The sequence below is a fragment of the Sinohyriopsis cumingii genome, chromosome 7 (genome assembly GCF_028554795.1).
Source record: "Sinohyriopsis cumingii isolate HCF-2022 chromosome 7, ASM2855479v2, whole genome shotgun sequence".
Lineage (NCBI taxonomy): Eukaryota > Metazoa > Mollusca > Bivalvia > Unionida > Unionidae > Sinohyriopsis > Sinohyriopsis cumingii.
In genome coordinates this window covers 129,716,327-129,732,932 of record NC_142967.1, presented here as the reverse complement: position 1 = coordinate 129,732,932, position 16,606 = coordinate 129,716,327, and the positions used below count along the sequence as shown (strand labels likewise).

Sequence of the window (16,606 nt, the reverse complement as noted above, 5' to 3'; positions counted from 1 at the left end):
CTAACATGCATTCAGTGTATAAGAAAAAGATTAACCTACCGTAAATTAAAATGTCTATAGTATCGTCTTCATATGCTTCCGTCGTAACATAAACACAGGTCCATGTGCCTCCATCCCTATCAGTATCCAAGCTGTCCATATAAGTATAAGCTCCACTAATGTTGGCTGTGAAACTATATCTGCTTGTATTTCTGTCACAGACTCCTCCGCGAATGTGATAGCACCTGGAAAGTTCTATATTTGTGGAGTTATACCAGTAGATAATGCCACTGTCAAATAAGCTGGACGTCAAACACGACAGGAGCAGCGTTTCCCCTCTTACCGGAACCGACTTGTCACTTTCAAGCCTTAAACTAAGTACTTCTGCAAAACATAAGAATATGTTTTCACATTTCTAAAACTGGAAACTGCATATAATGTTTTGGTAATTGCAAACATTTTGTTTCCATGCAATCTAGGAAATATTATCGAAGAGTAAATTAACAGTACATTAATTCAATCAGCACGTAATTTGCAGCTAAAGATTAATTGTCCTTAAATAATTGCATTCTAGTGTAATTCATATCAAATCCCACGTGTCTGGTAAAGCAGTTGGAGTCTAGACCAGATATTATTTCAAGTTTTAATGATTGATGTGCAAATTATCCAGTGTAAAAATTAGGATAAACGACGTGATTTGGCACTCAGTTGACTCATCAGTTTTGGACGTCATCATCTGTCTGGGTTCCATTGTCCTTGAACTGCTTCTTACCTTGATCTGCCTGGGTCCAGTTCCAAGACAAGATGGTTCGGAAATGTAAGTTGTATCCTCCTTACGAAGATTTCTGTTGGAACTGGTGTCGCCCATTCCTCTTGTATGTCGAGAGAGGCACTTACTAATCCCTTTCAGAATGCGGCAATCGCAGGCGCCCCAACTACACGCGCAGGAAAGACTCGCACCAATGGCAGCCGATGTAGTTTTCTTTGGTGCGAATGTTGGCATGGGCAACACCTCTCCAGAGCGAAAGTTCTGGTATCTTCGATAACAATGTATTTTCGTGTCAGTCCACCCTTCAAGAACGTAACCAGAGAAACTACATCTGACGTGACCATCGTCCTTTTCATTAATGTGCTTAAGAACTTCAAATAATTTCAAATGACCCAGTGCATAGAGTAAATTTCTGCAATGATGACATTTTGCACACTGTTGACTTAATTCGTGCCACTCCACATTCAGTGTTCCCTATTATCAACACCATCATCGCCATTCTCTTGGAACTTTCTTGAATTCCTCGTATTTTGTTGATAACGAAACTATGCTTTCTTCCGGTTTCAAACAAGCATCAAGTTAGCCTAGAAATCTGCTAAATATCGGCAAATGTCGTGTTTGTGCGATGAATCGAAAGCTGCAACTGAGAATATGTCAATGCCTCAGGAAATGTATTTGACTCTTCTCTGGGCGCCAAAGATACCAAACGCTTATCGACTGTTTTGAGTTTACGAAACAATGATTCTGGTCTACTTTGGCGTCTTCGAGGATCAGAGTTTTAAAGTTCCTCGATATACAACGGTGCGATTTCGCTATCATACCACCAAGAACAAAACCTAATGCTTGCTATGTCATTACGCTTTGGTTTAATGTAAGGTACAAAACATTCTGCTTATTGTTCTAGACGTTTTATCTATATGCAGTGTTCAAAGATACTTTTAAAATCCGTATATGATGTTGTTTCATTATATGTAGACTGTGTTGACTTTGGGTGTATTCATCTTTGGGTTAGATGAGTCTATTCCCTTCAGTCATTCGTTTGACTTTTGTACATGTCAGGATCTTGAGTGTTCAAGCAGAGTGATTATTCTAATTGTTCGATGTATTGACCGGTTGCTTTCTTGCTGTTAGTTTTATTCATAGCATATGCTTCTGTACCAGTATGAACGAAACGTAACCATTTTCTGAAGCATGTTCCAAAATTGATTTGTCTTAGTACGCTCTTTAGAAATTAAGTCAGTCACGTCGACATTAAGTCCATCATGTCGAAGGATTTATCAAATTCCACATTAATGAATAAAGGAAAGATTATTTTATATGTCCACAATATCTAACGATATATGTGTCTAACCTTCACAAAACCGTTTACAACACCATTTTGATTATCAAAATTGGAGCCAAGTTTTATATTTAAATATTTATTTTTAATTATTTAACGCTAATACAACTAAAGCAACCGAAAGAAGCTTCTCTGTGCACTGATACATTTGACCTATATGCAGTGTGTGTGTGTGTGTCCGTGTGTGTGTGTGTGTTTCCAAAATGATGCAAAACAATATTGCTACTGGAAAACATATAAATACTTTTGTATCTTAATATGTTCGTTTTTGTCTCTTGCTTATTGCAAAAGTATTTATGATCTTCACTTAAAATGATAAAATTATTTCTCCAGTCCCAGATAAAATTGCTCTTGTCACGTTTTACATATTCAAGCTGATCTAATATTTTCTCCTTTTTGATCCATCTTTTATTTTCCATATTCACTAATCATATATTTATGTCTCTAACATATGTACATAATTTGCATTAATGTTTTGAATTTATTGGATATGTTTTTGTATGCCAAGAGTCCGTCCTAATCTTAATTTGGTGTAGTGTTCCAACGTCTCGATAAAATTTTTAATTCCTTTGTCTATTTCGTCATTGATAGCTTTGGTGTCATTACAATCCAAATATGTACAAGCACTGCAGTGAATCGACGTTGTTGAAATTATAAATCCATCCTTGCCACGACCACGCGGCTTAATTAAATGCGCACTAACGACAATATCCACCTAGTAAGTCAGAGGATCAATTGCGCTTTAACACCGATATCATTCCAGTAATTATATTTGATAGGGGTTGTCGAGCGTCTTATCTGGTTTTATGTGTATGTGATAATTGCCACGTGATATTCTAATTTACCACTGCGTTTGTGAGACTCGAATTCAATACTTTTTAATTGCCGTGGGTTTTCTCCTTTTAAGAAGATACCCAGCAACGTCGTTAGCAATTGCAGATGCAATACGACATGCGTTTTGTTCAACCTCAACTGTTTCCTGATGAAGGATTTATTCATCCTCACATACACCTAATAATGCAAGAATGTCAGCTTTTCTTGCACCTCTTGGCATTCGTATATTATGCTCACGTGCACATTGTTTCATTTTTTGTACCGATGCTATTTCATTAGCATCCGGTAGTGCATTATCCAGGACAATAAGTTAATTGAGTGCATCTATTAGTCTCAAAATATCAAGTATGTCAGTTTTTCACAGACGGTTTGGCATTTGTATTCTACGCTGCTGTGCAATTTATTCTATCTAATGAACAGTCGGCATGTTTACATAAGGAAATGCTGTATGTAATTGAATATTCCATCAATGACCTTCTTTAATGTTTCTACTCTACTAAGATCAGAAACTGTAATAGCTTCTGTTCTAGATATTTTTTTTAATATTTAAATATGTGTCTGTTTCGGGTGTATGTGCAGTCACATGTGTTTGTGCAATACGAAACTTATGGAATACACCAATAGTAACACAAGATTGTGAATCAGCACATTTCAAATAATTTATTTCGGAGTCCTCATCATCAAATTCCCTTACGAGTTTAGATAAAATATCTTTCGGAATGGAGTCGACCCAAATAAGATAGAATGACTCAGTAACAAACTGTTGGTTAGTGAAGGCAGATGTTATTGTTAAATCAATATCTAAAAGATTTATCTGACTGATAGCCTCTAAAAGAGATATTCATTCCTATTTCAATATTAGTTCATATTATCAGATAATTCACTCGTGTAGCTCTCTTCAAACCTTTCAGATGTAGCAGGTGGTTTAATCAACGTCATGGAGTTCATTTTCTTGGGTGGTATCCTTTTCTGTTCGTAAGTATGGCGGAGCCTAAATATGTTCTGTTTTAAAATCATGCCTAAGGTAATTAATTCATCAACAGTTTCAAATTATGTGTTCGAAAACGTATATAGCCACTTTGATAAATCTGTATAATGCATTCAAAGGAAACAGTGATTTAAGCTTTTCTGCCACGTTTTTTATATAAAATTCGTAAGGAAGGATGTCGCCATTATCTGAGATCTCTATAAATTCCTTGAAAACTGTATCACTGTATCGGTGAATTTTTCTCCATTATATTTACCGCAGTAATTATTCAATATATATATATATATATATATATATATATATATATATATATATATATATATATATATATATATATATATATATATTCTGCAATACTTGGTGTAAAATATCCTCTGCCAGTAAGAAAACAGTATCTGCCACACAATACTGTACAACCAATAACAAGTTTGTGTAGCACTGAGAGAATATGGTATGTAGTATAACTGTAATCAGGAATAAATGACTGACTGAAAACTTTACCATGCACACCATCATAATAAACAATCGTATCTACCGTAGTAGTGTTATCTATGCTTTTGCTGGTTAATATCGAGGTAACTGTATCTATCTTGTATTGCTCTGACCATTATTTGGCCACTTCACTTTATTGGAGTATTAATCCACGAATTACACATAGTATGTGGTTCTTTTATAAATATGAACGAACATCAAAAGGGATAGAAGTCAGTGACTAATATCAGGAACACAAATACAAAATCGCCATAGTATCACTACCACACGTCATGTATGCAACATCAATTGCTTCATACCTAATCACGTGATATTTGTTGATTTTTGTTGTCGGTGCGTTTATCATTGTGTGTTTGCGTCTTTATTTCTTGTTATTGTTTTCTTAAGATTATTTTTGCCCTATACTCAATGTAAAACTAAAAGATTTTGATGTAGTATAAGCAATCTAGTTTACTCTGAGTAGTTATAAAAATGCGAAAATGAGAGTCGTCAATTAATAGCTGGCATTTAGGGATTTTTAATGCGAAGTTGCGAGAATTTGACATTTTGGAGATTTATATTTTAAACCACGCGAAAAAGATTGTACACTTTTAATTTTGCTTTGATCTGACACTTTATTGTACCACTACACTGGATTGTAATAATTTATTAATTCACAGGTGATCTCTTGGGTTTCCAATATCTGTATACTAAATGGTAATAACTGAACACTTTTAAGTGACCCGGCGACGTTTGCCTACTCTTATGGTAATAAATTGCAATGGGGGGGGGGGGGCAAGAACATGGGGGCAGAGCGGGAATATGCATTTTGCAAGCAGTCTCTTCTCATCACGAATGTTGCTCTATGAATAATATATTTGTGTATATATGATAATTAATGTAATAAATTTGGAGTATGTGCAGTTGGTTATAGCGCCTCGTCTTAAGGAATTCTTAGCACTTTGTGATTACTTCTCTTATTATTGGAATTCGGAACAATGGAAATATTCCTTAACCTTAAAACGTTATCCAATTACTAGAAGCAAACGTCACGGAGTGAAGTGTTAGTGAGTTCCCATGATACCATGGTTCAATATTAGTAAATTCAGGTCAAAACCGAATGAGTGTCCCTGGATACCATAGCCCTTATTAAAATCTGTAGGTCTACATTGGTGGTGTGACTGCAGTAGCAGTATTTACGGTAGTAAACCGGTAAATTACACAATGGGTTCACTAAGATGGGACTCGGCAGACACAGCTTATGTCGCCATGTGATGCAGTTTTACTGGCGTAATGTGCCTGGAAACCATAGTTTTACTGGCCTAAGGTGGCGTAGCTAAAATAGTTCCCTGTGTTAAAGGTTAGTTGTATAGTTTCTACGGCGTAAGCTGCTGGTGGTACGTAAACCTAACGAAGAGAAACCATGTAGATCGGCAGTTGATATATATTTGGCAGTTTGTGAGATCTGTGATCTTGCATTGATTAGAGTAAAATGTATGTATAGAACGGACACGTCGGGTTTTCTAATTAAAACTGAAGTTGTATGGAAGTCTTTGGAAATTTGGGGTAAACTTATGACTTCTAGCGGGAATCGCGCAAGGGTTTGACACCGCTCGGTCAAGTAACGACCCCTGGCATATACCATTATATACGAGCAGTTGCTATAATGGTTATTTGAAACCATTATTTGTTTCCTACAAAACAATTTAACCCGTCATTGAGCTATTATTACAAATATCTAATAGATCCTGACGATTCAACCTCGCCATCTCACTAACGTGCAAACCTATCTGCCCATTCATTGTGTGTGTGTGTGTGTGTGTGCTTGCTTATTGGCAGCATGTAGGAAATTAACATGATCAATTTAATATTTAATTTGTATCTTTTGTCTTTTACCTCATAAGACATGTGATTAAACTCTTATGATATTATAAATAAATTTAAAATACTTTCCTGGATTAGCCAAAACTTCTTTTTATAAACAGAATATATGCTACATTTTCGGTCATTATGTAAAAATAGTACAATTAACAAATTGCTGCAAGTGTTAGGTTAGACTTTGAAAATAAAATTTAAAATATACCACAAAGTCGTGCATGCTATCTGCCATAAAAGTTGACAACAAATTTATGTGTTAGAAATTCCATAGTTATTAAAATTATTTCTGAATTAATTCACAGGCGCTCTTTCATACTGTAATAATGCGATGGTGTGACGCTAGCGCCTACCTCTGAAAACATATAAATGAACATGAATTGGAACATTTTTTAGTTACATATTTCAAGTCAAAGTCATGCATAGTAAAGCAAATACATAATTTCTGACAGAACCTACCGTGAATAATTATGGATAACACAATGAAGGCGATCAGCTGGGGGACGTTTTTGTTCATCCTGAATGTGCTTTGTCCCGCGCTTGATTAGTATTTAACATCTTTTCAGCAATCCACTGACATCATGTGTCATTGCAGTAAATTTTATATTGTTTTGTTCTCTGTTAGTTGTGTGACAATGTATTACATTTCCTTTTTTCTCGTGTATCATATATAGTTTCCGCCTTGACTCGCTTTGTCTAAGTCACGTAAATTTCAAAATAGCGTAGGGCATATTTTTCTGCATCTTGACACATTGTTAAAGAAAAGTTAACTCTCAGCTATTGTAGCAGCAAGGAGAAGATGGTTATCGCCTTTTCTTTTATGAATGAGCTAGATTGATAAACTGTTCGAATAGATTTGTAACCTGCCTATAATAATGAAATTTTGAAGACTTGATAACAATGCCAAAAGAATTAATCAAGATTGTTTTAACGTTGTCTAATTCAAGTTCATTGTTGAATTGTATTGTATGTTTTGGCAGTGTGTGACCATTCTTTATCTTTATTTTCATGGATCACATCCATTGATCTGTACTCAGGTTTGTGAATCACGCAAGTTTGTGAATCACGAATCGGTTTTGTGGTAGATTTTAGGGGATTGTCAATTGGGATTCAATAGCGCATGTATGACGTTTGTGATCACTCAAGAGAAAGTTGTTTTCGGTTGCGTGGGTAATGTAATACAGATAGGGTGTACAGGTGGAAGTGTGTGTGTGTGTGTGTGTGTGTGATTTGGATTTTTAACGTACCTTTAACAATTGTTCAGTCATATCTCTACGATGTCTGCAGTGTGGCAGTTTGTGGTGATGTCTAGCAATGGGGTAACATGCCGCAGACATGTACCATGATGTCCCACCCAGTCACATTATCCTGACACCAGTCCGACCAGTCCTAACATTAACCTCTTAATGCTAAGCGGCTGGCAACACATCTGTGAGTACCATTTTTATAAGTCTTTGGTATGTTTTTTGCTGGGGTTCGAACCCACGACCTCCCGCATCCGAGGCGGACGCCCTAACCACTAGGCCAGACGGAAGTTGTTGTTTTGAGGTAGTTGGATACAGAGGAAACATGGACGATATTGCAAACCCATCGTGTCAGTGATGAAACTTATTGACCAGCTATTAGAGACCGAATCAGGTGAAATTCAATCGACTGATGAATAAGCCCAGCTTTGTTTCAAAACACTAATTTCCTTCATCAGAAGAGGCATTATTTGATGCTGCCCTTGCAGTTTCAAATTTACTTTTGTCAGTAAGAAATGTTATCATAACAATGAACACTGGCGTTTCCAGGTAATTTAACAATTCTTCCATGGATTTCACCGTGAAGATTTTGATTTCTTCAATTAGATCCCAGAATCTTACCAGTACCTTCTCTTTGCTCAGCCAACGAACATCAGTATGAAGAACAAAATCACCATAATTGCTTTCGTACTCTTCTTACAATGTTTTAAACTGCAGTTGATTTGAAGGATTTGCTCGTATAAAGTTTATACTTGTAAGAACAATATCCATTATATTTTGGAGCGCATCATCTTTCAGTTTTGAACAAAAGGCTTGCTGGTAAATGATACAATGATAAGCTTGGGAACCGAGGAAATCGTCATCTACCATCAGCAATACTCTCCGCCCTACCATTGCTGGGGCACCAGCCGTGGTAACCGACACGAGCTTTTTCATACAAATGCCATTTCTTAATAAACACTCCTTCAGTGCTTTGTGTATCCTCACCCCTTGTTGTATTTTGCAATGGAACCCGTGCCAGCAATTCTTCTTTACATTTAAGTTCCATGTCAAATCTAACCCAGATTATAAGTTGTTCTGTATCTGTGACATCATATGACACATCCATTACTAGACAAGCCGGTTTTGCATTCCTCAAATCAAAAAGCAAAAGCTCAAATATATCACGCGATATAATTTCAACCTTTCTTGCTACCATCTGGTAAGACAGCTGATGATTTGATATATGTTTCTTGATCTCATTATTGCTCTTAAACTCAGCAAATAAAGAATCTGCGTTTTCTTGGAAACATAGTTTAATGGTTTCTCTCTATAGATGCCGCATTAGCACAGTCACTTGATCTCAACAGTCGACGAAAAACACTTTGCTGGCCATTATGATTCATTTTTAGGGAAGCAACTTTGTCTTCTCTTACCTTCGTACCAATTGGATAATGTTTGTCGAAATCTTTATGCATTGACGTTTAGTGCCTCTGTATGTTGTTTAATTTTTCAAAACAGATAGAATTCTGACATATCAGACACACCGGCTTATCATTTGACAATATAAACACAAAATTCAGTTTCCATAACTTATTAAACGTACGGTTCTCTTCCGTAACTTTCCGAAGTTTTGCTTCGCTCTAACTACTTTCATTTTTTAGATTTTTAGAAATAAATATATTTATGAATGTTTGTAGTTATTACTAATTACACAAGTGGCAGGCTAGAGTGTTCTATATATCCGTTTCCTGTTTTATTAATTTTGGCAGGATGTGTTTATTTTAATTACAAACGACTCGTGTCTTCTGCATGACAGGATGCGTTAATACTAACTGGTTATTTGTTATTATCATTCGATAGATGGCGTTTGCTGTAATAGGCTATGTTTGATTTTGTTGATCCCAGATCACGTGATTACCTGGTTAAGAAGATATTCTATGAAAGGAGAACATTGACTTTTTTTTACACAAATGCACAAAAATTGCTCGAGCTCTGGCGGACCATTTAAATTCAGCCCGCGGGCCACAGCTTGGACAGCACTGCCTCTGCGGATATGTAATTCAAATTCCTTTGATTTACTAAAAGCCTCATTAAAGAAATTCTTTCTTAACCAGCTGGATTTATCTATTTTATCATTGAGTCCAGAAATATTTGTGCATGTTTAATTCAATATTTGTATATATGATTTCTGACATGCTGAAATAAGTACACCTGTGAAGAGTATATTGTATATATATTTATCTGTTGAGAAATTTAGCTAAACACATTAATTAATTTTTAATCTGAACGTGTGTAAGTTATATTTAAATCAAAAACAATTTCAAATAATCTGTTGCAAAAACTGAGTCTTTCATGACCAAATATTTTGTCCTCGTTAAATAATAATAAAAATAATAATAATAATAATTATTATTATTATTATTATTATTATTATTATTATTATTATTATAATGAAAACCTTTCTAGATTTGCTCCATTTGGAGTGTTTTTAAAATCAGTTTTAAAAGATAGATAAGCCAGCCACGGGATGTGTTAAAGTCAATAAAGATTTACTAGAACATGTAGATATCAGTCAATGTTGAATATTAATATACACTTACTAGTCAAGTCAAACTTGAGATATTATTTCACAAACTCAAACATTACAAAGCTCTTTAATTTAAAACAACAGCCAAAAAATAGTTTAAACCTATGTACATGATCATAACGATAAGAAGATCACCTACAAATAATAACAAAAAGTACTGATTTTACAGTGGCAAAATCAAAACCTGGGATAATTATTCAGTGGCTTGAGTAATGCTTGCAAAATGATATAAAAGAAAATTTCGACAATTTTGTGCTGAAAACATTTTGTCGTACCTCCAGTGATTTAGTCAATCAACTGTTATTACAGCCTATTCCAAAATCGAAAAGAGACAACATTTATGAAGAATCTTATTTTATGCTTAGAAAGAAAAAGGCAGTCTTAAAGCCCAAAGAAAAAAAAAATGTTTATTAAGTTCAGACCGTTGGTTTTTGCGAAGATTGAGACAAAAAAGTAAATGGCTATGATTCAGTCACTTTCACAAGGGTCACTCGCATTTCAAATATTTTTAATGCAACTTTTCCAGAAAATACACCATAAAAACTCGCGTATGTATGTTCATATGCCAATACTGTTGATATTGTTACGAGTCTATGCTCTTAAAATAAGTAACAGAAAAGATTGAAGACAGCAAGCCTTGTAAAATTTATCAAATAATTTATTTCACTACAATACAAAGTGAAAAATGAGAAAAAAGATCTTACGGTAGTGCGAATTAAATTCAAAAATAATCCAAGAGTTAAAAACACGAGTCCTAGTAATAAAATGTCCCGAATGAAAATCGGTTCAAGACCCGAAGAGATTAAAATTTAAGACGATGATGTGTCTGTAATGGCCTGCCAGTCAACATTCTCTTGTTGAATCGCAAAAATATTATTCCAGGTTTGAATGCAGTATAAATTCAAATGAATGTATTTATTCAAGAATTGTGACAGAGCATTTTTGTATTTCCAGAGAAAATAATCACTTAAATTCAATAATTTAAGAAAATAAAATTCAGCCCAAACTGGTCACAACATAATACAACTTGAAGTGCTAGATGTTAAAGCACCACTGGTAAAATCATCGCAATCACAAGATACTATCGTTCGCTGCTTGACCCCAGGTCACAAATTAGCATTTTCTAAAAACAACCATTACCTAATAGAAAATAACCGTCTAGAATGATCACATGGGTCTTGTTTACTTGCACACACTAGTCTATAAAATTTACCTTGAAATCTTCAAAACCCTGACCCAAAATAACATGTTTACTGAATAATAATTCGGTTAATAGATTCATAAGCATATATAATAATGTAGATATTATTAGTTGTTTACATAAATGAAATAAAAAGTCAATCAGGTCAAGTAGAAATGAACACAATGCTGGACAAGGTCAAGTCCAGCAAACAGTATTACATTACAGTAACATGTAATGAAATAAAACAAAATAAAAAAATAACAAACAAACAATTAAATTAAATATACATAACAATACATTAAATTGCTCATGAATAAGCATGTCGTTACGGTTTCAGTAAGCACATACTTGCGGTTTCAACAGCAGACTTGTGTAACAAAGCAATAGTATGGTACTTTATATAATGATGCATCTCAATTTATATCCAGTGTGCTGGACTTTATCCAAATATTTATACAAATAAACAAAATTTGAACATTACTAAGCGTCAAGACGTCTATAAATAGCTCATTTGCACGCACTTGGTTGACTTACAGAATGGGCTTCATAACACAGAATCGAATACATTGCAAATTGGCCATCTTCCATAATTTACAGACTTTGATCCTATAAAACTGGCAATTGATACAACTGCAATTTTTGGGAAAATTGTTTTATTAATGTAGCTATTTCAAAGGTAATTTTAAGTACATGCAGCTTGGTTATCACTTCCAAATTGTCAAACTTGCAAATGATGTTAATTTTTAGATCAATGTGATTGACATATTCATACAATTCTTGATTTATGCAACCAAAACCTTTAAAAACCCTTACAATTAATTGAATGATCTATCCAAATCTTTGCATTAGGTTTTGAATATTCATACATTCGAAATCATTCCTAGCAGTGATACGTATCAAAAGATGTAAACTATTTTTCAATTTTAGACAACTTTTCTTGGATTACTAAATTATAAATGATTTTCAAGAAAATACATGTCTGGCGTATCCCCCCAATTTTTTTTAAAAATCTTCTCCAACCTGGCTAGTCTAGCAATTATTTTAAATGAAATTTGTTGAACATTTTGCTTTCAAGAAATTAAATTTCCTATTCAGTCGTCAAACGAATAATATCTTAGATTCGATGTACAGAATTTAAAACTGCTAGGTCAGTCAAATGAACCAAGTAGAGGACAATATTTATTTGCTATCCAATATCCACTTATATTCTATCCAGCACACTGTTTAGAGCCACCATCATATGTGTACATATTGTTGTTGTAGGGTTTAACGCCATTTTTCAGGACAAGATAGACTATACATGGCTGTCAGTATAAATGGTAGAGGAAGAACCCTGGGAAAACCCCAGAAAGAACCACCGACCCACGAGAAGCTACTGGCAAGTTTTCTCACATACCCACATTGGCCGAACCCGAGACTCGAACCCACGCAGACAGAGGTGAGATGGCAGTGATCCGTAACGGTGAGTGCTTTAGACCACTCGGCCACTCGGGGCTCCTATGTGTACATATAACTTCATTCGTATTAAAACATTATGTCAAACAAAGAGACAATTTCGGTTTTCTTATATATTCTCATGAATTACAATGAAATTTTAATGACCATCGCAAAGTCAATTTCATATTATTGTCTTTTTCCTTGTTTCTTTGTTTCTTTAAAATATCCTCACACGTATTGCTTCTACATCTTTTGTTTATGCTTGTCTTGCTTACATTTTTTCAAGAATGGATTCTTCTTCTGCTTCTTCTTCTTCTTCTTCTTCTTATAGTTCAATACCCTCTTTCTCTTTTTTTACATTCTTGGGACACTCTGCAAGTCTGTGTCTTTCTGCTGACAATTATGACAGGTATCGTTACGTTTGTCGTTATTTATTTCTAGGGGTTCCTTTTCTTTGACACAGTTTAAGAGTTTGTACACACTCTATTCATGCAAAGATACATATACTATCACACAAATTAATACAGGGATTCAGTTTCAGTACTTTTGTGGAAGATATTTACACGCAGAAAGAAAATGGCAATTATTGATTAATCCAGGCCTTGTTTAAATTAACCGCCCTTGTGTTTACAGTAAAATATAATTTCTATCGACATATCTTAGAACTGGGTGAACGACATAAGAAGCTAGCCTTGTGCAAAGTAGAATGTAGTGACATTAAATAGTGGTATGCAATGGTGGCCGAAATAAAAACATACAAGAATCCTTAAGATCACAAATTTCATGTACAAATCACGGATGCTTCCAAAAATGTCAACTCAGCAAATTAGTTAGTTTTTCGAAAGATTATTTCTGATCCTCTACGACAACCGATTGCAACTTCCCAATCACGTCATGTTACTCGTTGTCACAGAAAAAGGCAAAAAATAACTTGGTTTCGCCTTAGAATGATTTGATCATTTTTCGTCGTACATGCGTACAACATTGCCTAGGGTATGTAATTGTTTTTTTTAGTTAAGCGACTGAACTAGCATTTAGATCGCTTGCGGCGAGAAACATAAGAAGCACGTTATGCACTAGTATTTTACCCTTACTAATACTCATTCTCTTGTAGATTTAAGGCAAGTAGCTTTTCTAACTGAAACATTGGTCTTTTGGGATCTTGTCAAGAGTGCACATTCTCCATTTCGTTCTACAACCATAGGAGTAAGTGTTACATTTTTATTTTATTTGATGTGTGATGCATATTCAATTTCAATGTCGTAGCGTGAAATGTTGCCTTTACCACTACGCGGCTTTGAAATGCTGTGTACTTTTGTACTGTTACAAGTTGCTATTAACAGTTTAATTTAGATTTTAATTCCTTACTTGTTATTATGACCAGTTTGGTTTTATTTTAGCTGTATGGTCTGTGCGGGTGTATCAGACTGTATGTCTGTATGGGGATGGAAGCAGGTGCGACCATCAAGGCCAAACCAGGATGGAAGTGCTGATTTGTACACTTGTGCGAATAGTGGATCCGTGAAGGGTGAGTGTGGCCAATGCAAGTGTGCGCCAACCCAAGAATTCGGGAGAACTGCATGTTTTGACAATGGACATATAAACCAGGTCAAAATGTTTCGTTTGCAAGTTTATACAAGTATTTATATGAGTCATACTTGGTTATGAATCGTATGGACTGCACGAATGACTATGAGTCACGAGTCATATGTTTGGTATAATTGTTATGTTGATTACAATGGATCATGTTTGTTTTAATTGTATATGTTTCAACTGAGTATATGGAACACATTACAAGATAAATTGAATCTTTCGCATTTTGGACGATGTGTCGTATGTGTGCTTGTAGCTACAAATCTTAGACTTCGTTTAACATAAGATTATTGTGGCTAACTTATTAATTTTGCATGCAAAATATGACAATAAAACTATTATGCATGAAACAGACATTGTTTTGAAAGCATTATAAGTTGCGTTTTCGGATGTGTTTTTAAATTTCCATTAAGAAACAATACTCACTTTAACTGTCATTTGTGTTCTCTCTCTCTCTCTCTCTCTCTCTCTCTCTCTCTCTCTCTCTCTCTCAGTATGCTATTTTTAGTTTCAAAAGTGTAACTGATAAATATTACAACCCGTCTTACAATTTTTTGAAACCTTTGGGTAATTTCTCATTGTTGGCTGCTGAGGTCAGCTGGGTTATCAAAACATTTATTTCTCATTGGATGGGTTAGGTCAGGTGGGTTATTTTACCATGTGAGATATTTGCAAATTGTCACGTAGGAGTAGCAGCTAAATGTATTTCAACCTATTGTGTTTTTATACAAGTCGTTAGAGCAGGATAATTTGCGTCAGTCTTATTTCTTTTGTTTTTATTATACCATTAGTCCTACGACATATTTATTGTTACGTGGGGGTATTATTTGAGAGAAAACATTTGTTTAGAATATTCAGTGGAAAAACAAAGTGAATTATTCAAAGGAGGTCTGGACAATGCCACTTTGGTACTTCAGTACTGTTGGCAGAACGTTACATTTGAAGATTTGAAACTTATTCGGAACATTCGATTATTTTGGGCCGGAATGTAACTTTGTTTGCATTTTTGGGGATTCAAGTCATAATACTGTACGTTTTCTTCTTATATTTTTATTTTGTAACTTTGATAATTTAATAATTTGCTAACTTTTACAAAACATGTTTGTTTCGCTTCTTTCTGCTACTGTGCTTTTCACCATCGAGTTGTAACACGGCGTTTTGAATTGTTGTAACGCTTTATGACCTAAAAATCTAGTGCATTTGCTTTCCAAGCAGCGATAGCGAAAGTCGCAAATATTTGTTGAAGTTGAAGTTACAGTCAATAGCACGCTGACAAAATCTTACATATCTTTATTTCTGATAAATGGAAACCATGCTAGCCTTATGCAGAATCGAACCGAGTAATTGGGTGTTACTGATATGTGTGAGAGCATTAAAATATACAGCTTGGAAAAGGATTTTATCATGTAATCATGCAAAATTACAAAAAGGATAGGGTTTAGTATGGATGTGGTTTCGTAAGGATATGCTCTTGAAATTTATTTCAATTTATTAATGAGGAGAATATATTAGAAACGTAAATCTATATATTTTAGCATCACACGGGTCAACCGACCTAAGTGGCGGCAGGCATGGGTGAAAAAATAAAATGACGCAAAAAATATATGGAATTGTCGGAATGACAAATTAACAGGAACATAGACTATATATGACACATCATGATATTTTTTATTTGTCATCTAATTTGAATATTTTCCTTTGATATGGGCAAAATGGGGTGTGGGAACAGAAGAATATGATGGCCAGACCAAGTGTGAGAAAAAATGACGCAGTTTATCAGCACTTGTGCTTATATGTTTTAATGCTTTTATTAGCATAATTTGCTTTAATGCTTTTATTAATGTAAGTCTTTATTTGAAACATTTCAGGAACGAGTGAGGGAAGCGGCTACAAATTCATTGCTTGGATATATATCATCGCCCAAAATGTCAGTTTGGACCGCCTCGTGTAGAGGAAGAAGAACTATCTCGAGGAGCCGTCGGAAGTGGCCTTGCCACTCGCGATCCACGTCGTACTAGGTGATACTATGATCGCTGAATTGCCAGTGATTAAGTTAAACTTGGGCCAAATAACATCCTCACGGATGTTGATCGAATAGAAATTCTAATTGGTGGATGTTGATCCGGCAACAGTTCCCACGAAATCACAAAAGAATCAACATCTATTTGCCAGCGTTTATTTACCAGTGGTTCATAGACTGTGGCGTTTATCTGGAGCTGATTGATGAAATTACCGAAGATTACTACAGTGTGTGATCAGTTAGATCGGCGATAACAAAATAACATGATTATACACAATGCGCAACATAGACATGAAAGCGTAATT

General features: G+C 34.8%; 1 protein-coding gene across 1 annotated transcript in view; it reads right to left on the bottom strand.

The window, feature by feature from the left end:
• LOC149796115 (igLON family member 5-like) overlaps positions 1-6,827 on the bottom strand; it is a 62,999-nt gene extending 56,172 nt beyond the window's left edge. The window contains exons 1-2 of the mRNA XM_089964197.1: positions 6,715-6,827; positions 40-363 (exon numbers count right to left, since the gene is read on the bottom strand). Coding sequence (XP_089820323.1) covers positions 40-363; positions 6,715-6,772 — 382 coding nt within the window. The 5' untranslated portion in view covers positions 6,773-6,827. The remainder of the gene's footprint in view (positions 1-39; positions 364-6,714) is intronic.
• Positions 6,828-16,606: the final 9,779 nt, after the last annotated feature.